This window comes from Henckelia pumila, chromosome 2 (assembly GCF_033568475.1).
Source record: "Henckelia pumila isolate YLH828 chromosome 2, ASM3356847v2, whole genome shotgun sequence".
Taxonomy (NCBI): domain Eukaryota; kingdom Viridiplantae; phylum Streptophyta; class Magnoliopsida; order Lamiales; family Gesneriaceae; genus Henckelia; species Henckelia pumila.
The window spans coordinates 8,479,758-8,506,143 of record NC_133121.1 but is presented as its reverse complement, the minus strand read 5'-3'; the positions used below and the strand labels follow the sequence as shown (position 1 = coordinate 8,506,143).

Sequence of the window (26,386 nt, the reverse complement as noted above, 5' to 3'; positions counted from 1 at the left end):
TTCAATAATGATGCGAAAAATTATTGAAAATACGCATGGTCATCCATTGAAAGACCAGAAGATCTTTCAGAATAATAAGTTTCAATGTAAAACATGTTCTCTTGGAAAACTTATTATAAGACCATCGTCAGCTAAAATCCAAACAAAATCACCGATATTTCTTGAACATATTCAGGATGATATTTGTGGGCCAATTCATCCACCATGTGGACCATTTCAATATTTTATGGTATTAATCGATGCCTCTAGCAGATGGTCACATGTATGCTTATTGTCAACTCGAAATGTGGCATTTGCAAGATTAATGACTCAAATAATAAAATTTCGGAATCAATTTCCCGATTATACAATCAAGAAAATAAGACTTGATAATGCTGGAGAATTTACTTCCCAGACTTTCAATGACTATTGTATGTCAATGAGAATTACTGTTGAACATCCTGTTGCTCATGTTCATACATAGAATGGATTAGCTGAATCATTGATTAAACGTCTACAACTGATTGCTAGACCAATGATTATGAGAACAAAACTCCCTATTTCTATATGGGGACATGCAATTTTACATGCTGTGGAATTAATTCGCATCAGACCAAGTGCATATCATAAATTATCCCGATTGCAGCTTGCATTTGGTAAAAAACCAAATATTTCTCATCTGAGAATTTTTGGATGCATGGTGTATGTGTCTATTGCACCACCTCAACGATCAAAAATGGGTCTTCAAAGAAAAATCGATATTTATATCAGTTATGATAGTCCATCAATCATTAGATATCTTGAGCCTCAGATAGGCGATGTGTTTACAGCACGCTTTGCTGATTGTCATTTTAATGAAGAAATCTTCCCAATGTTAGGGGAGAAAAGAAACACATCGAAAAAGAAATCACATGGTATGTACCATCATTGTTACATTTGGATACAAGGACCAAATAATGTGAGAAAGATGTACAACAAATTGTGCACTTGCAAAGAATTGCAAATCAAATGCCAGATGCATTTACAGACACAAAAGGGGTAACAAAATCATATATACATGCTGTAAATGCCCCTGCTCGAATTGAAATTCCAAAGAAACAAATTGAAGACACTCATGATGTCATAAAACGCTTGAAGCGTGGAAGGCCAGTCGGTTCCAAGAATAAAAATTCTCGAAAAAGAAAAGGCATAGAGAAACACGATGATCATAAAATAGAAAATGGTGTTCCAGAAGAAACACCTGATGATGAAAATATTCTGTCAGAACCACAAACTGACGAGAATCGTGAAATATCTATCAATTATATTAATACTGGAAAAATATGGAACCGAAAAGATATAGAAGATATTGATGATATATTTTCTTATAATGTGGCATGTGACATCATAAATAAAAATGAGGATCATGAACCAAAATCTTTTGGTGAATGTAAAACTCGTCATGATTGGGCTAAATGGAAAGATGCCATCCAGGTTGAATTGGATTTGCTAAATAAACACAATGTTTTTGGACCTATAGTCCTCACACCTGAAGGTGTAAAACCTGTTGGATACAAATGAGTTTTTATTCGAAATAGAAATGAGAAAAATGAAATAGTAAGATATAAAGCTAGACTTGTTGCACAAGGTTTTTCTCAAAGGCCTAGAATTGATTATGAAAAAACGTATTCTCCTGTTATGGATGCAATTAATTTTTGATATTTGATTAGTTTGGCAGTGTCTGAAAATTTGGAAACGTGTCTTATCGATGTTGTTACAGCTTACTTATACGGATCACTTGATAGTGATATATACATAAAAATCCCTGAAGGATTTAAGATGCCTAAAGCACAAAGTTCAAAACCCAGAGAATTTTATTCTGTAAAATTGAAAAGATCATTATATGGGTTGAAGCAATCCGGTCGAATGTGGTATAATCGGCTAAGTGAGCACTTGAGAAAAAAAAGATATGTAAATGATCCAATATGCCCTTGTGTTTTCATCAAGAAAACAACATCCGGATGTGTAATTATTGCTGTATATGTTGATGATTTAAACATCATTGGAACGAATAAAGAAATTCAAGAAGTTATGATGTACTTGAAGGAAGAATTCGAAATGAAGGATTTTGGAAAAACCAAGTACTGTCTGGGTTTGCAAATCGAACAAAAAGAATGTGGAATTTTTGTTCACCAGGCAAATTATACAGAAAAGATCCTTAAACGTTTTAATATGGATAAATCAAATCCATTAAGTACTCCAATGGTTGTAAGATCATTAAACATAGAAAATGATCCATTCCGTCCATGTGAAAATGATGAAGTTATTCTTGTCCAGAAGTACCATATCTAAGTGCCATTGGTGCCCTTATGTATCTTGCAAATTGCACTAGACCTGATATATCTTTTGCTGTAAATTTATTGGCAAGATTCAGTTCATATCCAACAAAGAGGCACTGGAACGGAATTAAACATATATTCCGTTATCTATGAGGAACGACATATTTGAGACATTTGTACTCAAAAGACACCAATCAAAGTATCATTGGTTAAGCTGATGCTGGATATTTATCTGATCCACATAAGGCACGTTCCCAAACCGGATATGTATTTACTCGTGGAGGCACCGCAATTTTTTGGCGTTCACAGAAACAAACACTCGTAACAACTTCATCAAATCAAACTGAGATTATTGCACTACATGAAGCAAGCCGTGAATGTGTTTGGCTAAAATCAATGACACAACATATCCAAATTTCTTGTGGATTATCAGTAGACAAGAAGCCTGTAACACTTTATGAAGATAATGCTGCATGTATTGCTCAAATGAAAGAAGGATACATCAAAAGTGACAGAACCAAATATATCCCCCCAAAGTTCTTTGCCTACACTCAAGAACTTGAGAAGAACAAAGATATTGATATCTGTTACATTCAATCAAGTGAGAACTCATCAGATCTCTTCACAAAGGCACTTCCTACGTCAATATTCAGAAATCATATATATAACATTGGGATGCGCAATCTACGAAATATGTGAAGAATCACTCATGTTAACATGAGGGGGAGTTTACGTGGCTGCACTCTTTTTTCCTTACTATGATTTTTATCCCACTGGGTTTTTTCTAGTAAGGTTTTTAATGAGGCAGCATAAAACACGTAAATAAAGACAGTCATCATATCACGATCATCATCACAAGGGGGAGTATTGAAAATATGTTATTATTAATATTATTATTTAAAGTTGAATGTTGAATATTGAGTTGTAAAATATTGAAAATTAGTGTGTGATGATGTAGATGATGATGTATTAATATTTGGACTAATCTCCAAATGAGATCTATAAATAGGTCTTGGTACCATTCATTTAGTGAATGCGAGGTATTTTACAAATTTGGGTTGTACATTTTGGTGGTTTTATTTTTTTTGTTATAGACCTATGGAGGACAATATTGAATAGGTTGAAATTGCAAATTTAGAATCTATGTGTGCTTATGAAAATATTGAGGTACTATCTACATACTCTATCGTACGCAATCCTCATTCAATTTTTTAATATTGTTTACAAGTTGATCTCATTCAATTTTTTTTACCATTGTTTAGGGACATTATGATAACATTTGAAGGCAGCTCGATATTTGAAGAAAGTTGATGGTTGTGCATTTTAAAAAACTAATAAAAAGCACGTGACTTTAATGGTTTTTTTGTAATGTCCAAAAAGTCCAATACTCATTCACAAAAATTTTAAATGATTTTAATGGTTTTTTTGTTATTTATTTATTAAATTTAAAAGTTATGCTTAGTTTATTTGATGTTATAAATACGTCTTATATATTTTAATGTTTTGTACGCTAGTTAAATTTTTTCAAGTTTGGTATTAATTCTGGATTGAAATAACGAGATTAACCTACAAACGAGGTTGAAGAAAATGATTTTTTGAGTATTTTAAGTATAATATTGGTATATTTTTATGTTAAAAATCTAGAGAAGAAAATTTTAAAAGTCTGGGTTGAGGCGTATTAGACAGACGTTTTAATAATGTAAGTCTCCCCCACCTTATCTTCTTTTCCTTTCCTTTGTTTTTTATTTGTCCCCAGTATTTATTTGTCACGCCCCGGCCCTTCGCCTGCGCTTGCGCGACTCCACACAATGGGCCCCTATAGCAACCACTTTATATTTGTCCTCGTTTTACGAAAATAATTAACTCAAGTTTATATAGAAGGCCATTGTAGCCCATTATAAACTCATTTTAAAGCTTTTATTTTTTTCATGTGGGACGAGGGTCTCACAATTACCCCTCTTTCAGAACGCGACGTTCTTGTCGTGACCTGACCTTTGATCCACCCTCACTATTTTTATGTCTGCCGTTTTAATGAAGAGGATTTCTCCTTGACCGCCCGGCTTAATAGCCATTTCCTAGATGATATTCCATCCTATCTGAAGGGGTGGAAATGGGGGTACTTCTTTCTTCATCCCTCGGTCCCTCTTACTTGTCAAACTGGGTTCCTTTCTCAACTTTCTCATCAACCCGAGCTCCCTTCTAATTATAAAACTGAGGAACCTTACCTTCGCAGCCTAGAGTGAATAATAAATCGATCTATTTCCATCTCTTTGGCCGTTTGGAGGCCCACAAGTATGGCCTCATACTCAGCTTCATTGTTAGAGGCGCAAAAATCCAATTTTACCGCTAATTTAACTTTTTTTCCAGTTGAATAAAGGAACACTGCCCCCACGCCATTGCCGTATTTATTTGATGCTCCATTCACATACACCTTCCAAACCTTTATAGCATGCCCCCGAGTCATTTCAGAAATAAAATCTGACAATGCCTGAGCTTTGATTGTTGTCCGAGGTTGATACTCAATGTCATACTCCCCCAGTTCTACCATCCATTTAACCAACCTGCCTGAGATATAACCCATATAGGGCTGAGTCATGATCCTCCCAATGGCACGGTTCGTTAATACGATGATGGGATGAGAGAGAAAATAAGGTCTCAACCGACGAGCTGTGATGATCAAGGCCAAAGCTATCTTCTCTACCTCAGTATACCGGGTCTCTAGTCCAGTGAGTGCATGACTGACATAATAAGCAGGCTTTTGATCCGTCCCTTCTTGCTTTACGATGACAGAGCTGATTGCATGGAGGGTTGCGGATATATACACCCATAGACGTTTCCCCGGGCTCGGCTTCACTAGGACAAGATGATCATCCAAGTGCTCATCCGGATCCACGAAAGCCTTCTCACATTTCTCATTCTACTCAAACTTTCCTGCTTTCCTCAACACATGGAAAAAGTTATAGCTGCGATGTGCCGAGCGAGAAATGAACCTAGACAGGGCTGCTATATGGCCTGTAAGGCTCTGGACGTCCCGAATGGATTTGGGTAACACTATCTCTTGAATAGCCCTCACTTTCTCTGGATTGACTTCAATCCCTCTTTCCGTGACAATGTATCCAAGAAATTTCCCTCCTTTCACCACAAAAGTACATTTGGCTGGATTCAACTTCATACCATATCTGCGAAGAGTATAGAACATTTTCTCCAGGCCAGGTATGGGATAGTGCTCTTGCTTAGACTTTATTAGTATGTCATCCACATATACTTCCACACTTCGGCCGGATTGTCCCTTGAATATTTTATCCATCATCCTCTGGTAAGTGTCCCCTGCGTTCTTGAGCCCAAACGGCATGACCACGTAATAGTAAGTGCCCCCTGACATGACAAAACTTACTTTCTCCTGATCCTCCCATGCTAGAGGTATCTGGTGGTAGCCCTGGTAAGAGTCCATGAAACAGAGCAACTCATACCCGACTGTAGATTCCACCAACTGATCTATACGGGGTAATGGGTAACAATCTTTCAGGCATGATTTATTTAAATCCCTGAAGTCAACACACATCCTCCACTTTCCTGCTCCCTTCGATACCGGGACCACATTAGAAAGCCAGGAAGGGAATTGGACCTACCTAATGTGTTCTTCCGCCAACAATGCATGTACTTGTTCAGCAATTACTTTGTCCTTCTCCTGCCCAAAGTTTCTGTTATTTTGCTTCACTATCCTGGCATCTAGAGCAACATTCAAGTGATTTTCAGCTATGTCAGGTCATATTCTTGTCAGTTCCTCTGGACCCCATGCAAATACTGTGGCATTCCTCTTTAAGAAAAAAACCAGTGACGCCTTTAATTGAGCTTCAAGATTAGAGGATATCCGAGTAGTCCTCCTGGGGCATCCCGGGATGAGCTATATCTATTTGTACTCTTCTTCTAGGACGGCTTGTAATTCCCCTCTATGAATGATATTCACCCCTTTCCCTCGGGCAGAATACTGTGACTCTCTTTCTCCAATTTTGGTCCGCTTGGATTTCATTTTCATCATCTCCATATAACACTTCTGCGACGAAGTTTGACCCCCCTGACTTATCCCACCCGAGTTCCCACTGGGTACTTCATATTTTGATGGTAAGTGAAAGCTATGGGCTTAAAAGCGTTCATGGCTGGCGTGCCAAGTATCATATTATATGATGAAGGAGCTTCCACTACTGTAAAAGGAATCATCCTCGCCTGCCTCAATTTCCCTGTCCCCTATGTAAGGGGTAACATAATCCGTCCTTTTGGATACAGCGTGTGCCCATCAAACCCAAACAATGTTGTTTCCAAGGGTTCTAATTTATAACCTCCCAACTCCATCTGCAAAAAAGCATCCTGAAAGATCACATTGAATGAGCTGCCCGAATCCACAAAAACTCGGGTTACTTCATAATTGGCTACTATGACACGTATAACCAAAGCATCATTATGAGGGAGACTTACTCCCTCCATATAATGTGGTCCAAATATAATGATGGGAATGTTCGACTGGGAGCCCTTCACAACTCCAAAACTCTCTTTTTGGGTTCATTCTTTTCGAGCCCTATGAGAATCCCCATCAGTGGGTCCTCCCGATATCATACTGATGATCCTTGCCCTTTACCTCTCATCTGCTCCATCTCAGCCTTCAGGGAACTTACCTCCCCAGCAAGATTTGTAGCAGCCCGTAACCAAAATCAGTAATTAAGGGATTAATCATAATTACTTGAATAGAGTTCGGAAGCTCCGAAGGTAGGTTCGGAAGTTCCGAACAGGATCGGAAGCTCCGATGCAGGATCGGAGGCTCCGATCATATTACGTCAGGCATGACGATTGGCTAGATCGGAAGCTTCGATCAGGATCGGAAGCTTCGATCACCCCTATCCGAAGTCAACAAGTGATATTTTGACACGTGGCAGATCAAGATCTTCGAAAGATCCGATGGCAGGATCGGACGTTCCGATCGAGGTTCGGACGTTCCGATCGAGGATCGGAAGTTCCGATCGTTGTCTATAAATAGAGGGCCGAGGCTTCATTTCCAATTGCCAATTCCGAGTGTTTCCCTCTCCTTTCTAGTCTATTTGAGTTGTTCTAGCCTTCCTAGGCTTGACCCGGCGGTCGGCGAGGCGTTCGAAAGTCGTAGCAAAGTTGTGCCCAAGTTCTGGAGGCATCGACATCAAAGGGCTAACGACGGACGAAGGTATAGCTTTTGCTTCCTATAAATATTTAGGAGTATGCAATAGCTTAGTTAAGGCTTTTAGAGCACTTTAATGATAGTAGTATCATTTGGCAGTGTAGAGCAGACTATAGGCGTGGACCTAGAGTTGGTAGAGCTTGCACTGTTTTGAGGTACGATAGTACTGTTCGAGATATCCTGACTGAGTATGCATGTATTATGTGACTGCATGGTTATATGTCATTGATTTATGCTGCATTCATTTGCATACTGAGCTATCTCCTTCGAGATGTCTGTTAGTAGGGTTTTTCCCTATCCTGTTAGTGGTTGGACTTCCATCGATTTGGGTCCGGCATATCCACTTGTATTATGGTATGGGAGCCACCTCCTGAAGCGACGGCACAGCGTGCTATATACCAGGGCCCGGTCTGTCTCTGTTATCTGATCCTTGACCTCGAGTTTATAGGGAGTTCACTTTGCATGCATGTATACTCATACTCTCGTGCTGAGCATTTTATGCTCACGTCTCGTACTCTGTATTTCTGAACACCCTATTCCATGGGGCAGGTTTGCGATTGGACGAGGCGGGTGGATCCAAGAGGGGCTAGTCAGTGGTTGACCAGCTGGAGCTTCGTCTAGGTTTTATTTCTGTTGATTTGAGGTTGATACAGCTATTCGATTTGGTTGTATAATATTTGGATTAATTACAGATTTCTTTACTTGGGATTGTATAATGTTTATGGTTTCCGCAAGATTATTCTGATATCTGTTTTATTAAGTTTATTGCATGCCCAAGTTCTGTTAGTAGGTGATCCGGGTAAGGGTCACTACAAGATTTCTTTGCTCGGGTGTGGTATCGCTTCCCATCTCTTCAGATGTCCCCTCTTTACTTCCCTTCTCCTCGAATCTCTTCTCCCCTTCTGCAATTTGGGCGAGAGCCTCAACCATCGCCTCACAGACAGTTATCGTCACCATTTATTGCATATGATCCCGACTTACTCCCCCAGACCTCTTCCTAGTATGGGTTGGGGTGTCTGGTTGACGCATCAGATTTATGCTACTCCTCATTCTCCTAGTTGGTTCTCCTTGTGTTGACCATATCTATGTCACAGATATGAAAAAGAAGTTCCCACAAACGGCGCCAAATGTTAACCCTGGAAAAATTTGGGTAGACGTGGCAACTTTTTCCAATCAGATGTTTTCCTTCTTCTCCGCACTTTGATGACTCCCCTGGTTTTCTGCACACAATGAACAAATCGTAAATGGGTGCCGAAAGAGTTTTCGGCATGGAAACTCCAATGCGTAAGTCGATATAAGACTTATTGGAGGAGAAAACTCACAAAATAACCAACAAAATGTGCGATATAATGTGTATATGAGAGAATGAATGTTTAGTAATAAACCAAACCTGTATATATAGAGGATTCTGGGAACCCTAGGAGATTCCCACCGATAGAAAATATAATCTTTTCCTGAAATACAAATTTTATTTCCTTCGTTTCCCACATTCTTTCTTATTCAAAGGAAACCCGTTTATGTAGCGCATTTCACCTCTTCATCCAGTCCCCTTACCGCGGTCCCTGACGCCATCCTTTTATTACGAACCAAGCAACCCTTGGGGTCCTGGCTCTTACCCAGAATGAACCATCACAAAGGCCATATCTCGCCTCCAGGCTCCAAATCCCATCCCATGATAGCAACTTACTCCTGTCCTGACTCCGAGCTGTAATTTCGCTCTTCCTGGACATTTCTTTATCTATGAAATAACATGATCTAAACTCTATCCTTGGCCCGAGCTCCTCTACCTGAGCCATCTTGGCACCCATCCTGGTCCGAGGTGGCACCCCGCCTGGGACGAGGTGGCACTCAGCTTGGGCCGACCTGGACCCCATCCGAGTTCGAGGTGGCACCCTGTCTGGGTCGACCTGGGCCCCATCCGGGCCGAGGTTGTAACACCAAGAACTTTTAAAATTTGAATATCATGCCTAAAATTATTTTCAGTATTTATATTTTTAATTTCTTGAAGTTAATTGTTTAAGTTTCAGTTAAAGATAGCATTGCTTGACTTATTTGAATTAAATGCCTTGAATTGTTTAGTTAGTGAGTTTCTATCCCGGCAGGCGACGATGGTGGGCTTCGGTGGTATATTTTCAAGACTTTCGTTTTTAAGATTTTAAGTTAGAGGAAAAAGGGGATTTTGGCCAAAAATGTGAATTTTGAACTTTTAAGGGATCAAAAAGCAATTTTATCATTTTCTCGGATTATTTCCTAAAATTTTCATAAAATAGGATTTTATTAAATCCTGGCTAGTGTAATTTCAATTAAAATGTTTAGAGTTAAATTTTTCAACTTAGAAGTTTTTAAAGGTGCAAAAGCTTTGAGGTAAAAAGTTGTGATAGTACAAAAGCACTTTTACAAGTCCTTTAGCACCTTTATAGTACAAGATACATACACACACACACAAAACACTACACTCTCATTTATTTCCCTCTAAAATACACATTTACAACCTAAATCAAAACCCTAGCCCCTTTTTGACTCAAGAGCCGCCACCCCCCCTTTCCCTTGAGGTTTCACTTCGGCCGACTCCTCTCCCTCGCCTCCTAGCTGCCGCCGCCGCCAACCACCGCCGTCCCCACCGCCGGAGGAACTCCACAAGAAGCATAGCTTGGTGTTTGGCTAGTGTCCAGCCCTTTCCTCCCCCTTGTTTTCGATTTTCTTGTTGGTAAAGGTTGGAAGGCAAGTATAAATTGTTCTTGGGCTTTCATTCAAGCAATATCTATCCCCACCCTTAAGTTTATTTTGCAAAATTTCGAAATGCATGATGTATATGTATGTAGGGTTCGGTTTTTGCATGATTTAGTGGAGGTAGGGCTGTTTTTTTTTTAAGTATTGCATTTGAGTTGTGTTTATGTGATTAAATGATGAATTTAGAAGCTATGGCATGGATTTTTATGATTGGGTTTGCATAATTTCGAAAATTCAGAAGTGAGGTGCCCTAAATTTTGAAGTTTTGCATGTATAAGGGCTGGAATTGAAATGATGTTGAGGCATTTAATTGATTTGCATGAGTCTTGATTGATACCCAATATTTTGAGGCTTTTGATGCTTAAAATTTGAAGTTTTCGAAATGTGAGGTGAAAGTGTGGTTGGGTGTTGTCCAAGTGCTTGGGAAAAGTCCTAAGTGATGTTATTTGAGGTGTATTGATGTTTGGTATGGAGAAAAGTTGAGGAAAGAGGGTTATGGGGTTGAATTTTTGAGTTAGAGGTAAGTTGGGTGTTGTTGAGTGTGCAGGGAAGTACTGTTCACGGGGCAGGGCAGGTCTTGGCTGAGGTCTGGGCAGTGTTAGGGCTGTACCATAGTAAAGTTCATAATGTTGTGGTCGTGTCGGTATAAAATGGGCTTATTTCGGATAAGTTTGGACCAAGTTATGAGTCTTTTAAGTTGGAGGTGTAGGTGCAGATTTTTCTTTGTAAAAAGGGGCTGTCCAATTTTCTTGTCTTGTCAATTAGCTCGTTTGATCATTTGATGTTACCACCTATTCCTAGGGGTAATTTGAAGTGTTTGTTAAGTGTCGGTTCAAGAGGGACGGGTTTTGGTTAAGGCATGACAAAGTTTAGGGTCTTACGGTTCTCTTGCTCGGGATAAGTCAAGTTTGAGGGAAATTGTTGAGTGAAGTGTTTCTTTTGTCTTAGGGGCAGCCACTCATCCACCTTACACCCACATTTTTGAGTTGAGTCTCATGTCTTAAAGGTTGCCTATTCGTGTGCATATGACATGTTCTTGAGTTTCATAAAGTGAAAGGAAGTTTTCTTGTTTTGCATGCTATAAAGAGGTGTGAGTCGAGTCTTAATGAATGAAAAGGAAAAGAAAGTAAATGTTTTTGAATGAAGTGATTTGTTTGTGACAAAGAGGGGTGTTGCTAGGCCGGGGGATGCCTCGGTCTACTCACCAAGAGGTTATAGAGGTTTAGGTAGGGAGCAAGAGACATCTTGTTTATCCTTGCCACAGAGGGAAATGTGGGATCGGGAGTAATCTCGGTCTCCTTGCCACAGAGGGGCAATGTGGGATCGGGAGTTATCTCGGTCTCCTTGCCACAGAGGGGTTAAGTTCGTCGGGAGAAATTTCGTCGTCTTGCCGGCATAGTGCACTGCAGCCATGATCATGATCGAAACAGAGGGTCACAAATCAAGGAACTGATTTCTATGAAGAAAAAGAAAAGGAAAAGAAAAGTTTAAAAGTTAAAGTTTCATTATTTTAGTTGACTCGTCTTACGTTGATGTCAGTCAGTCATGCATGAGGTTAAGTAAAGTATGAGGTTGATGTTAAGAAAGTTGAAAGTCTTTTATAGCGTGAGTTCATCAGTGCATGTTTTCTATACCTTCTAGTTTCATGCATATTACAGTTAAAGTTGAGCTATTGCATCACGTATTTTAAACCCTTGTTATTACACTGTTTATACTTGTTGAGTCTTTAGACTCACTATGCTTGAATGTTTGCAGGTGAGGGGACTGTTGTTGAGATGGAGGGGCATGATCTACTGGGATGAGGCCATCGGCGGTGCAAGGCCCAGTGACCGTTGCTTCTTTATGTTTACGTTTTTTCGCACATTACTCTGTTATGTAATAATGAAGAGTTATTTGAGTACTTTCAGTATTTATAGCCAGGATGTGCATTCCCTGTGCTACAGTTGATGAATTTTGTAGTATGTCTACACCTATGCATGTTTATGATTATTGCGAACTTTTAAATGCCTTAGTTTACTTTATGCTGTAACCGGGAGGTGGTTACTAGGATTGCATGTTTATGATTAGCACACTTGAGTTTTTAAGTCAGTTTTTCTTTCCTTATTTGAATTGTTGACTGGGTTAAGATGGCTTGTTTGCTTTGCAAACAAGTTATGGCAAAAATTTTTAAAAATCCGCAAATTTTCATTTAAATTATTTTTAGTCTAGTAGTTAGGGTCGTTTCAGTTGGTATCAGAGCACGGTCTTGGTTTGGGCTGAGCTTACTGCCGGTTGCTGAAACTCAGGGGATCTCGCCTCAAAGTCTGTAAGATTTAAGTTTAATGTCTCTATCTGTTTAAGTTTTGATGTATTAGTTTCTTGAGTTATTGAGAAATTTAAATTTGAAGTAAAAATATTTTCTAAGGCATGAAATTTGAATGTTGGATTTTCTCAATGCGTTTAGATGGCTCGTCGTCGTGATCAGCGTGCAGTTACGCCTCCACCGCCGTAGGTGGATGTAGGAGGACAGGTGCTAGCGGGATTGGCCTGCATTCTCGAGCGTCATATGGATGCTCCTAGAGTTGGAGTGGGGACTGTTTATGAGCAGTTCCGAAAGATGAATCCGAAGGACTTCGCTGGCATCACTGATCCGTTGATAGCGGAGGGTTGGATCCGTTCTCTGGAGGTGATCTTTCGCTATATGCAGCTGGGAGATCCAGATAGAGTGAGGTGTGCTGTGTTTCTCCTCCAGGATGATGCCGCCCTCTGGTGGGAGGGAATGGAGAAGATTGTGAACCCAGCTACTCTACCTTGGACTGAGTTCAAGAAGCTGTTCTTTGAGAAGTATTTTACTGCTGATGTGAGAGCCCGTTTGAAGACGGAGTTTATGAGCTTGAGACAGGGAGATTTGTCGGTGGCACAGTTTGTGGTGAAGTTCGAGAGGGGCTGCCATTTTGTGCCTTTGATTGGAGATGACGAGAAGGAGAAGCTGGAGCACTTTCTTGTGGGGCTTCGACCCGCCATCCGTAGGGATGTACTTATGGCGGAGCCAGCTGATTATGCTTCAGCGCTGAGGCGTGCCTTGAGGTCCGAGCAGACACTGAGAGATATTAGCGCGGAGGTGCATGGCAAGAGGCCCTTCCCTCATCAGAGCTACTCTCAGCAGCAGCAGCACGGCAAGAAGCCGTATCATGGACCACCGAGACAGCAGGGACAGCAGGCACCACAGGGGCGTCAGGCCCAGAAACAGGCTCCTCCCAAGGCTGGGGAGAAGCCTATTTGCCAGGTTTGCCACCGCCCGCACTTTGGGAGATGTTTGAAGGATGCTGGAGTTTGCTTCAAGTGCAAGAAGCCAGGCCATATCTCTACCCATTGTCCAGAGCTGAGGAGGCCCGTGCAGGGCAGAGTGTTCGTGATGGAGGCCGAGCAGGCCGACCCAGACACTACTCTTCTCACAGGTAATATCTTAACTTTTGGGTTAGAGCAGTTAAAGATTTGTTGATGCATGCGACTCTAAGTCTTTGCTTGTTTGAGGTTTTACTCTAGTAACTTGTTGCATGTCTTAGGACCTTTGACTGTTTAGCATGAATAATATCTTGTTTGGGAATTGTTGAATTAGAATGAGCCTAAGTAGAACTCGTGGTTTTAACTTCAACCTTTTTGTCGTTGTAACTACTGCTATGCAGGTAGGATTGTTGTGGCAGGCGTAGCCACGAGGGCCTTATTAGACTCAGAGGCTACCCATTCCTTTATATCAGAGTCTTTTGCCCTTGAGAGGAGCATTCAGAGCGAGGAATTGGAGGTTGGATTCTCAGTTACTATCCCCTCAGGGGAAGAGCTATCCACCAGGAGCTTGGTGAGAGATCTTGTATTGCTTTTGCAGGGTCAGTCAGTGGTAGCAGACCTCATAGTGCTACCTTTGCCAGAGTTTGACCTGATTCTTGGGATGGATTGGATGACAAAGAATGCGGTGATGATAGACTTCCAGCAGAGATCAGTGCTAGTCAGGCCTGAGGACGAGGAACCGTTTTGGTTCGAGGCTGCTAAGAGCTTGAGGAAGACTCGAGTCATTTCTACCATGCAAGCTCAGAGGCTTGTACTTAGTGGGTGCGAGTCATTTCTAGCCAGTTTATCTTTGACAGAGCTGCCAGAGCGACCAGTTATTTCTGATGTGGCTGTCGTCAGGGAGTTTGAGGATGTGTTCCCTAGCGATGTTGTGGGAATTCCGCTCGATAGAGAAGTGGAGTTCTCTATAGATTTTATTCCCGGTACTGTGCCTATCTCCAAGGCACCGTACAGATTGGCTCCTACCGAAATGAAGGAGTTAAAAGAGCAGATTCAAGAGTTGCTTGACAAGGGATTCATACGCCCTAGTTTCTCCCCATGGGGCGCACCAGTTCTCTTCGTTAAGAAGAAGTACGGTAGTCTAAGATTGTGCATAGACTACCGAGGTTTGAACGGAGTGACTGTGAAGAACAAGTACCCATTACCTAGGATCGAGGACCTCTTCGATCAATTGCAAGGTGCATCCGTCTTTTCAAAGATTGATCTTCGTTCAGGTTATCACCAGTTGAAGGTGAAGGAGTCAGATGTGTCGAAGACAGCTTTTAGGACTCGTTACGGTCATTACGAGTTCCTTGTGATGCCGTTTGGGATGACGAACGCGCCCGCGGTTTTCATGGATCTTATGAACCGCATGTTTTAGCCTTACTTGGACCGCTTTGTCATTGTTTTCATCAATGACATCCTCATTTATTCGAAGGATAGAGTGGAGCATGAACAGCATTTGAGGACCGTTCTTGAGGTGCTTCGAGAGCACAAGTTGTTGGCCAAGTTTGATAAGTGTGAATTCTGGTTGGAGAAAGTTGCTTTCTTGGGTCATATTATTTCTAAGAGCGGTGTGGAAGTAGACCCTTCAAAGGTTCAAGCAGTGAAGGAGTGGTCTATACCGAGGAGCGCGTCTGAGATTCGCAGTTTTCTTGGATTAGCCGGATATTACCGAAAATTTATCAAGGGTTTTTCCTCCATTGCTGTGCCTATGACAGCGTTGACCAAGAAGAACGCCAAGTTTGTTTGGAGTGCCGAGTGTCAAAAGAGCTTTGATAGTTTGAAGGAAGCTCTTACGACAGCACCAGTGTTGACCATGCCATCCGGGCAAGGTGATTTTGTGGTGTATACTGATGCTTCCAAGTTGGGATTGGGAGCAGTTCTGATGCAGCGAGACAGAGTTATTGCCTATGCTTCTAGGCAATTGAAGGAGCACGAGAAGAACTACCCTACTCATGACTTAGAGTTGGCAGCGGTAGTGTTTGCTCTTAAGATTTGGAGACACTATCTTTACGGAGAAAAGAGTCAGATCTTCACAGACCACAAAAGCCTCAAGTACTTCTTCACCCAGAAGGAGTTGAATATGAGGCAGCGTAGGTGGTTAGAGTTGGTGAAGGACTATGACTGCAATATTAGCTACCACCCTGGTAAAGCTAATGTGGTTGCAGATGCTTTGAGCAGGAAGACTGCAGTGATTACCTCCTTGTCAGTGTCTAGACCGTTGCAGGTTGAGATTCAGAGGTATGGTCTAGAGTTTTATGCAAGTGGTAGAGCTCCCAGATTGTCTTCACTAAGTGTGCAGACTACACTTTTTGATCGTATCCGTGCAGCACAGTCAGTTGATGAGCAGATCAGGAAGTGGAGACAGAGAGATGAGGAGAAAGGCAGCGGTTTGTATGCTGTGGTAGATGGAATTATGAGGTACAGAGGTAGATTTTGGGTTCCCGCAGGTGATTCTCTACGAGTTACTATCATGGCAGAGGCACATACATCGTCGTACTCAATCCACCCTGGTAGTACAAAGATGTATCGGGATCTTCAGCAGCTTTATTGGTGGCCAGGCATGAAAAGTGACATTGCCCGATTCATGTCAGAATGCCTGACATGCCAGCAGGTCAAGGCGAAGCATCAGAGACCGGCCGGATTGCTTAAGCCTCTCCCTATTCCTGAGTGGAAATGGGAGAATATCACCATGGACTTTTTTGTGGGATTGCCGAAGACAGTGAGAGGTTCAAATGCTATTTGGGTTATTGTAGACCGTCTCACTAAGTCGGCTCACTTTTTACCGGTGAAGATGAATTTCACGATGACTCAGTTCGCGGAGTTGTATATCCGGAGATAGTCCGACTACATGGTATTCCAGTCTCCATAGTGTCTGATAGAGATCCACGGTTTACTTCGTCTTTTTGGAAGAGTCTTCATTCCGCTATGGGTACGAAGCTACTTTTTAGCACCGCCTTCCACCCGCAGACTGATGGCCTGTCAGAGAGGGTGATTCAGATTTTGGAGGATCTTTTGAGGGCATGTGCTATTGATTTTCAAGGTAGTTGGGAGTCAAGACTACCACTAGTGGAATTTGCGTATAATAACAGTTTTCAGTTCACTATTGGCATGGCTCCCTACGAGGCACTTTATGGGAGGAAGTGTAGATCTTCAGTGTTGTGGGATGAGATAGGTGAGAGATCAGACTTTGGTCCGGAGATTGTTCAGTTGACCACCGAGGTAGTGGCTAAGATCCGTGATAGGATGAGGACTGCCCAGAGTAGGCAGAAGAGTTATGCTGATCACCGGAGGAGAGACTTGGAGTTCTCGGTGGGTGATCATGTATTCATCCGTGTAGCGCCGCTGAAGGGTGTTTTGAGGTTTGGGAAGAAAGAAAAGTTGGCACCGAGGTTTATAGGACCCTTCGAGATTTTGGATAGGGTAGGGGCACTGGCTTATAGAGTGGCCCTGCCGCCTAACCTTGATAAGATCCATAGTGTCTTCCATGTGTCGATGTTGAGAAAGTACATCTCGAACCCATCCCATGTGCTCAGTTCGGAACCGCTTCAACTATCTCCTCACCTGTCCTATGAGGAGACGCCCATCCGGATTTTGGATAGACAGGAGAGAAGACTCCGTAACAAGTCAATTCCAATGATCAAGGTGAGATGGCAGAACCATTCGGATGAAGAGGCCACTTGGGGAAGCAGAAGCAGATTTCAGAGATCGCTATCCGGAGCTTTTTGGTGAGTTTTAATTTCGAGGACGAAATTTCTTATTAGGGAGGGAGGAATTGTAACACCAAGAACTTTTAAAATTTGAATATCATGCCTAAAATTATTTTCAGTATTTATATTTTTAATTTCTTGAAGTTAATTGTTTAAGTTTCAGTTAAAGATAGCATTGCTTGACTTATTTGAATTAAATGCCTTGAATTGTTTAGTTAGTGAGTTTCTATCCCGGCAGGCGACGATGGTGGGCTTCGGTGGTATATTTTCAAGACTTTCGTTTTTAAGATTTTAAGTTAGAGGAAAAAGGGGATTTTGGCCAAAAATGTGAATTTTGAACTTTTAAGGGGTCAAAAAGCAATTTTATCATTTTCTCGGATTATTTCCTAAACTTTTCATAAAATAGGATTTTATTAAATGCGGGCTAGTGTAATTTCAATTAAAATGTTTAGAGTTAAAGTTTTCAACTTAGAAGTTTTTAAAGGTGCAAAAGCTTTGAGGTAAAAAGTTGTGATAGTACAAAAGCACTTTTACAAGTCCTTTAGCACCTTTATAGTACAAGATACATACACACACACACAAAACACTACACTATCATTTATTTCCCTCTAAAATACACATTTACAACCTAAATCAAAACCCTAGCCCCTTTTTGACTCAAGAGCCGCCACCCCCCCTTCCCCTTGAGGTTTCACTTCGGCCGACTCCTCTCCCTCGCCTCCTAGCTGCCGCCGCCGCCAACCACCGCTGTCCCCACCGCCGGAGGAACTCCACAAGAAGCATAGCTTGGTGTTTGGCTAGTGTCCAGCCCTTTCCTCCCCCTTGTTTTCGATTTTCTTGTTGGTAAAGGTTGGAAGGCAAGTATAAATTGTTCTTGGGCTTTCATTCAAGCAATATCTATCCCCACCCTTAAGTTTCTTTTGCAAAATTTCGAAATGCATGATGTATATGTATGTAGGGTTCGGTTTTTGCATGATTTAGTGGAGGTAGGGCTGTTTTTTTTAAGTATTGCATTTGAGTTGTGTTTATGTGATTAAATGATGAATTTAGAAGCTATGGCATGGATTTTTATGATTGGGCTTGCATAATTTCGAAAATTCAGAAGTGAGGTGCCCTAAATTTTGAAGTTTTGCATGTATAAGGGCTGGAATTGAAATGATGTTGAGGCATTTAATTGATTTGCATGAGTCTTGATTGATTACCCAATATTTTGAGGCTTTTGATGCTTAAAATTTGAAGTTTTCGAAATGTGAGGTGAAAGTGTGGTTGGGTGTTGCCCAAGTGCTTGGGAAAAGTCCTAAGTGATGTTATTTGAGGTGTATTGATGTTTGGTATGGAGAAAAGTTGAGGAAAGAGGGTTATGGGGTTGAATTTTTGAGTTAGAGGTAAGTTGGGTGTTGTTGAGTGTGCAGGGCAGTACTGTTCACGGGGCAGGGCAGGTCTTGGCTGAGGTCTGGGCAGTGTTAGGGCTGTACCATAGTAAAGTTCATAATGTTGTGGTCGTGTCGGTATAAAATGGGCTTATTTCGGATAAGTTTGGACCAAGTTATGAGTCTTTTAAGTTGGAGGTGTAGGTGCAGATTTTTCTTTGTAAAAAGGGGCTGTCCAAATTTCTTGTCTTGTCAATTAGCTCGTTTGATCATTTGATGTTACCACCTATTCCTAGGGGTAATTTGAAGTGTTTGTTAAGTGTCGGTTCAAGCGGGACGGGTTTTGGTTAAGGCATGACAAAGTTTAGGGTCTTACGGTTCTCTTGCTCGGGATAAGTCAAGTTTGAGGGAAATTGTTGAGTGAAGTGTTTCTTTTGTCTTAGGGGCAGCCACTCATCCACCTTACACCCATATTTTTGAGTTGAGTCTCATGTCTTAAAGGTTGCCTATTCGTGTGCATATGACATGTTCTTGAGTTTCATAAAGTGAAAGGAAGTTTTCTTGTTTTGCATGCTATAAAGAGGTGTGAGTCGAGTCTTAATGAATGAAAAGGAAAAGAAAGTAAATGTTTTTGAATGAAGTGATTTGTTTGTGACAAAGAGGGGTGTTGCTAGGCCGGGGGATGCCTCGGTCTACTCACCAAGAGGTTATAGAGGTTTAGGTAGGGAGCAAGAGACATCTTGTTTATCCTTGCCACAGAGGGAAATGTGGGATCGGGAGTAATCTCGGTCTCCTTGCCACAGAGGGGCAATGTGGGATCGGGAGTTATCTCGGTCTCCTTGCCACAGAGGGGTTAAGTTCGTCGGGAGAAATCTCGTCGTCTTGCCGGCATAGTGCACTGCAGCCATGATCATGATCGAAACAGAGGGTCACAAATCAAGGAACTGATTTCTATGAGGAAAAAGAAAAGGAAAAGAAAAGTTTAAAAGTTAAAGTTTCATTATTTCAGTTGACTCGTCTTACGTTGATGTCAGTCAGTCATGCATGAGGTTAAGTAAAGTATGAGGTTGATGTTAAGAAAGTTGAAAGTATTTTATAGCGTGAGTTCATCAGTGCATGTTTTCTATACCTTCTAGTTTCATGCATATTACAGTTAAAGTTGAGCTATTGCATCACGTATTTTAAACCCTTGTTATTACACTGTTTATACTTGTTGAGTCTTTAGACTCACTATGCTTGAATGTTTGCAGGTGAGGGGACTGTTGTTGAGATGGAGGGGCATGATCTACTGGGATGAGGCCATCGGCGGTGCAAGGCCCAGTGACCGTTGCTTCTTTATGTTTACGTTTTTTCGCACATTACTCTGTTATGTAATAATGAAGAGTTATTTGAGTACTTTCAGTATTTATAGCCAGGATGTGCATTCCCTGTGCTACAGTTGATGAATTTTGTAGTATGTCTACACCTATGCATGTTTATGATTATTGCGAACTTTTAAATGTCTTAGTTTACTTTATGCTGTAACCGGGAGGTGGTTACTAGGATTGCATGTTTATGATTAGCGCACTTGAGTTTTTAAGTCAGTTTTTCTTTCCTTATTTGAATTGTTGACTGGGTTAAGATGGCTTGTTTGCTTTGCAAACAAGTCATGACAAAATTTTTTAAAAATCCGCAAATTTTCATTTAAATTATTTTTAGTCTAATAGTTAGGGTCGTTTAGGTGGCATCCATCCTGGCCCGACTTGGACCCAAACCAGGTCCGAGGTGTTAGATTGGGATTTTTTTAAAAAATGTTCCATGCATAAATTGGGCTTACGGGTGTTAGATGGGCTTGTCTATTCGGCCCAGTAAACTAGCTAGTCAGGTGTACTACCATACGACGCCTTGTAATTTTAAAACCCAGCAGAGACGCCTAAGGATGAGCGGCGGCGGCGGCGATCGTAGAGGTCCACCGAAGCACCAGAACAACTTCGCCTGGAAACCGAACTCCGGCCGGACGATTAACCCCACAGTATATATCTGTTTTCATGCTAAAACAACGATCTTTTTAACACACCTGTATGTATTTGTATTGAATTTGTGTCGTTGTTAATGTGATTGTTTTGTTGATGGATGGTTCCAGGAAGTTGGGGGAAGTTTCAGGCCGTATTCAGAAGTGACAGGGGTCTGCTCACGATGTAAAGAACAGATTGAATGGAAGAGAAAATACGGAAAATATAAGCCTCTCACGGAACCTTCAAAATGGTACGCTTTGCGTTTGTATTGTACAGTCAATTTACCTGCATCGGTTCTTATGCTTATTATTATTATTATCTTCTAGTTCATTGATCTTTATGTAAGTGGATTATTTGTAGTCAGAAGTGTTCCAAGAGGAATGTTCGACAAGCTTACCACAATCTATGCAATGGTATTTTTTTTTAAAAAATGATTTAGTTAAACGTTACGGCAATCATTCGAAATATAAGGATCATAATGTGTGGAAAGTTTGATCCTTTTAACTAAAAAAGGTTATTCTGATTGTCTGTGGGCGAAAATGCGTGTAGGCTGTGCTAAGGAGCAACATGTATGTGCAAAGTGCTCGCGTCCTGTTGGCCATATAATTGGGAGGTGTAATTTTCCTCCCATGTTTTGAATTTATTCTTTGAAATTTTGTATTCAGATCAATATCTTGGTAACTAATTTCCTTGAGAAAGGAAGAAGATCACGTGAAAAGATTTTGTTTGAAGTAATGGATTGTTGAGGTGGAGGAGGTGGCATGTTTAAGATATTTTTTTTTTGGTATTCTTGCAGAGATATTTCCGAAGTAGAAGCTGAACAGAAGACATTAGAGGAGGTTTGCCTTTCCTGATAATAAGAATTGCATGTTTTGTTTGTTTTCTTGCATATCTTCGATTTTTATGAATTTATGGAAATGAGTGTTGATTGTTATGTTAGAGCCTTATCTGAATGTTGACTGTTTATAGGCCATCAAGAATGCTCGGGAGAGGGAAAGGAGAACTTTGCTGCGAACTGTAAGTTTATCCTTCAAGCTTCCTCCCAATAGAAGATCTGGTTTCCTATTAATCTTGTTTTATCAAGTTCTGTTGTTTTCCTTGGGTGCATGGTAGTGCGTGATATAGAAATAGAAAAGTCTTTTGATAAAATTTTCCACATTTGTGAATATGTTGAGATTATAGGACTTTCATGAAGGGTTTCTTGTCACTCATGATTTGGCAACTTTACATGATTGTTGGTTTTGGATGGAATATATTGGGAACGACTGATATCAACCTGTCTTTAGTGCATAACTAGAGAAGCTAAGAGGAACCATATCTACATCTTAAATGTATATAGATGGCCCATGCATACGTGTGCAAGTGGTATCATGTGATTGTTGGGAAATGATGTAAGAAAGAAATTTGTGTTTCATCACGTTCATGATGCATGCATGCTAGTGCTCTGAAAGGACTCGTGAAACCTAGGTATAATGGTTTAATATATATTTGAAGTCTAATTAATGATGGAAGTCTGATGATACTCGAGATGATGAGAGCAAAACTGGAAGGGATTGGTGTTGCTACAGAAAAGCAGGAGAAAAAGAGAAAGAAACAAGTAGCGGAGCACAAATGGGATGTGTGGTGAACTTTATTCTTATAGGATTTTATGTGATTAAATTGAATTTCTTCAGTTATATATTTGTTCATTTTGTTCTGAAGCTTAGTGCTAATTCGATGACCGTGCGTGCAACAGATGAATAAAGGAAAATCACAAAGTTCGACGCTAACACCAACCAAAGACAACAGTAAGGTCGGTGAATTATTCACTGCCTCATCCCTAGATGAATATGCAGAATTTAGCAGAGATGATGAGGACGACTATAGCGATGAAGAAGAGCCCCGCGTAGTCAGCTAGAACAGATTTCAAGAAACAAAATTTTGAGGCAAGTGTTCACTGCTTGTGATATAACCGAGATCATCAACTTATGTAAATCACGCACATTATTTGCATTAATCAGAGGACTTTTCTTCCTCGACCAACTTCATGGTTTCGTAGCTGATTGTTAATTTGTTGTCCTTTTCCTCTCATGTTGTGCCCCTGACTCCTGAGGATCTGTGATTTGCAGGAACGTGCCATGTATTCAACAAACTTTGGGATCAAGATCAAATCAGTATGGCTAAATTCCATATTGGAGGTCGGATCCAGACCAGATTTGTTTTACACGGAACGGCGCCATGTGATTTTTGTGGTCTCCTGTTGCTTCTTGTACGAGTGATATTTCAATAGACGTGTTCCGACTTTTTTTTCCTTCCTCATAATAGAAAAAAATCACAAAATTCATCGAATTAACTTCTCATTGATGTATTATTTCATCAATCAAGATTTAGTCCAAAACAAGATGTTATTTTCTTGTTCTTGAATGAGTCCCCTTCGTGTTTTTTAGGTGCCTACCACTTCATAAATTGTTAGACGGAGTTCGAAAATAAGATAAAATGATAAATAAAGGTGTGTGACGAGGCTGTCTTCTCTCCCCCATCTCGAGTTTGAAGACAGTTTGTATTTTCGGCACATTTATTTCATCCATGTTCTATATCACATTTATTTCATTTTGGAATTTTTACACTATATTTTTATGTCATCCACAAAAAAGAAGTGATATATGGATGGAAGAATTGAAAAATAATAGTAGTAATAATAATGATAGAATACCCTAAAAAAAAAAATAATGATACAGAAGGCGCAAAACCAAATGAATAAAAGGGTGCACATGGCATGGGTAAATGTCGATATAAAAAAAAAAAAAAAAAAAAAAAAAACCACACTCACTGTTGGTAAATGTCAATATTGGATCTATTTCAAAAAAAAAAAATGTCAATATTGGATCACCCCATTAGAGCTAGAAAAAGCCCAGACACGCATTGGACCTTTGTCAAAACTAAAAAGGTCCACGAGGAAAAAAAAAAAGAAAAAACAAACGCCGTTGCCGGGGATCGAACCCGGGTCACCCGCGTGACAGGCGGGAATACTCACCACTATACTACAACGACTTCGATGTTACGAGTTTGTGAACTTATTTATATGTAATGTACTAACTAGAACAGATTTATTACATTCGCGCATAAGATGCAATTATGTTCTACTGAACCAAAGGATAAGCCTGTGAAGAAGAAAGAAAGAAGGCGCAGCTGAAGAAACAACGAAACATGTTTGAAAACATAACAGCATCCGAAATCGCAGGCTATGCCGTGGGGGCTCTCATGCTTTCCGCTACCATTTCTGCTCCTAAAATCGATTCCTTTATTGCTTCTTCCCAACGAAGGTACTCCACCCAAAACCCTTTTATTTCTTCCAATCACGAGTCGGAAATTCGGAGATTTTCCTTTCTTTTTTCTGGGTTATGAGTCCAGTTCCTAGAAGCTTGATTTTTGAACTCAAAACCTCCATTAGTTGAGAATATTGTGTGAAGTATATATAGTTTCTTTTTGATTTGATAATGTCTGCTCTTACTCTGTAACTGATCAGTAGATTATCGCCTAATGTCCGATCAATTTGCATCTTTTGGATGTTTAAATCTTCTATAATCTTGAGCTTTTACAAGATGATATATAGTTTCAACCTTTAAGTTTAAAACACGTGTGTAAGCTTGAAATCTTGAATCATGTGTATCCTAAATTTAATGTCTTGGTAGAGTATTAGGCAACAAAGATTAAAGACCATCCTAAGTTCACCTGAAATTGGGAACATCATCCGTAAATTGAATTCAATATCCGAAGAATACTACAAGTTGGTCGAATATTAATCAATAAAGACTGACTATTCTAAGGCCAACTTAGTTGAACATAGAGAGTAATTTCATGCTCCAAGTATAACGTCGGGCTCTGATGCCATGTTAAATTTGCTCGTCTCAAAGCTAACTTGAGCTCATGAGATGGGTGGCACAACCGATAATGGTCTTATGGTTTAACATGTGAATGGATTCTGATGCATTGAATTGTTCCCTAACTAGCAGTTCTTTGGGAATGTGCAAGAGATGTGGTGACATGAAGCTGGTTGCCTGCTCCAGATGCAAAGGCTCTGGATTGATTAAAGAAGGTGGGCTGTTCAGTTTGATTCCTGTTGTGGACCAGAATCCATCCATGGATGGAAAGTCGAGACCGAGGTCGTCTCGTTGCAGCAATTGTCTTGCCAAAGGGCATTTTTCTTGCCCAGAGTGCTCCAAGATTCCATCAAACCAAGCTTGAAGTTTTACATGGTACACTTATGTTCTGTTTCTTTGTCAGGAGGGTCTCTGCCTGGAGTGTATATCTTGGCGATTCAATTGTTTGGTTTTGGTATGGATCGGAGACATATAAAACTTCTTGAAATGGGCAATTGTGAATCACGGAAGGTGCAATGTTTTATCTATGTTTTTGTAAAATACATTTTTTTAAGTGAAAATAATTTTTTTGGTCCATTGTCAATGTTTTAGTTTTGGTTAATTAACTTTTTCGATGTGGGTTTTGGTATACTAACTTTTCATTTTCAGTTATTTTTGGTACACCTGTATACGTGTCAACTTCTGATTGGTCCAAAAATGAGCATGTGTACCAATGAGAAGCATGTGTACCAATGAGAAGCTGACACATATGCAGTTGAACAAAAATTCACTAAAAATGAAAATTTAATGTATCAAAAACTCACATTGAAAAAGTTAATAAACCAAAACATGAACAAGTTAATGGACCAAAAAAATATTTCTCCTTTTTTAACTCACGAGTGTTTAATAAATGACAAAAACTTCTATGAGACAGTCTCAAGGGTCATTTTTATGAGACGGATCTCTCATATGGGTTATCCATTAAAAAGTATTATATTTTATGTCAAAAGTATTATTTATTATTATAAATATGGATAGGGTAGATCCGTCTCATGAATGAGACCGTCTCACAGGAGTGTTACTCTTAATAAATTACTTTTGAACATGTGTATTGTTGGAAACATGAAACCAATTTTCATTTTCAAATTTGAAGTGAGTAAATGACCAAGGGAATGTTCTAGATTGCTTCTAGAAAGAAATTGTCATGGAAAAATTCCACAGTGCTTTTTAGAATAAATTTCAAACACTACTTTAAATTCTAATGTTTTAAACGAGTGAAAATGAGAAAAGTTGGATTTTGTATGTTTGGGATTTGGTGGCGAGAATGTGATACAATTGATAATTTGAAATGATTAAAACAATCATTGAATTTTGAAGAGTAAAAATACTATTTAATACAAATATTGTCGGGATATAACTAAATTTTTTTTTTTTTTGAAAGCAAAGGGATATAACTAAATTTGGAAATATAACTAAATTGATAAAGAAATATAAGAATTTTGGAATATATTAAATGGGACTTGTTAGGTAAACTGATAGGTTTAAATAATTTATTATCATAAATTTTGCGCTAAGTGGAGGGATATGTTAGGAAATAGGAGTAGCACATAAACAATTTGAGGTATTGTTACAAGGTGTTGATAAGATCTATAATAACACTTTGAGTAATTTGCAGCGGAATATGATTTAAACGTGAATAAAATAAACAAGCAACCAAATAGACTCAAATGTTTTAAGCAAGAGTATTTTATACTCTTGCAGTACCTCATGACAAAAGTTTTACTAGAAAAAAATCAAAGAGTTTACAAAACCCTAAAACTAGTGAATTATTGTCAAAATCAATTTTCAAACATGTGAGAAAATAAACGAATAAACGTTCTCCAAAAAATTCTATGCAAGATAGAATAATAAAATGAGATAAGGAGAAAAATCTTGAC

At 39.9% G+C, this 26,386-nt stretch overlaps 2 protein-coding genes and 1 non-coding gene across 3 annotated transcripts; 2 read left to right on the top strand and 1 right to left on the bottom strand.

Annotated features, from left to right (window-relative positions):
- Window positions 1-20,488: 20,488 nt before the first annotated feature.
- LOC140883690 (uncharacterized) lies at window positions 20,489-22,929 on the top strand. The gene is made up of 8 exons (XM_073290252.1): window positions 20,489-20,627; window positions 20,739-20,860; window positions 20,971-21,023; window positions 21,160-21,223; window positions 21,407-21,449; window positions 21,580-21,627; window positions 22,346-22,535; window positions 22,719-22,929. Exons 1-7 carry the CDS (start codon window positions 20,535-20,537, stop codon window positions 22,505-22,507), a joined length of 585 nt encoding a protein of 194 aa, XP_073146353.1. The 5' UTR covers window positions 20,489-20,534; the 3' UTR covers window positions 22,508-22,535; window positions 22,719-22,929.
- Window positions 22,930-23,568: 639 nt separating this feature from the next.
- On the bottom strand, window positions 23,569-23,640 carry TRNAD-GUC (transfer RNA aspartic acid (anticodon GUC)). The gene has a single exon. It is a non-coding gene; the product is annotated as a tRNA-Asp (tRNA).
- Window positions 23,641-23,745: 105 nt separating this feature from the next.
- LOC140884574 (uncharacterized) lies at window positions 23,746-25,813 on the top strand. Its single transcript, XM_073291364.1, has 2 exons — window positions 23,746-23,912; window positions 24,603-25,813. Exons 1-2 carry the CDS (start codon window positions 23,797-23,799, stop codon window positions 24,832-24,834), a joined length of 348 nt encoding a protein of 115 aa, XP_073147465.1. The 5' UTR covers window positions 23,746-23,796; the 3' UTR covers window positions 24,835-25,813.
- Window positions 25,814-26,386: the final 573 nt, after the last annotated feature.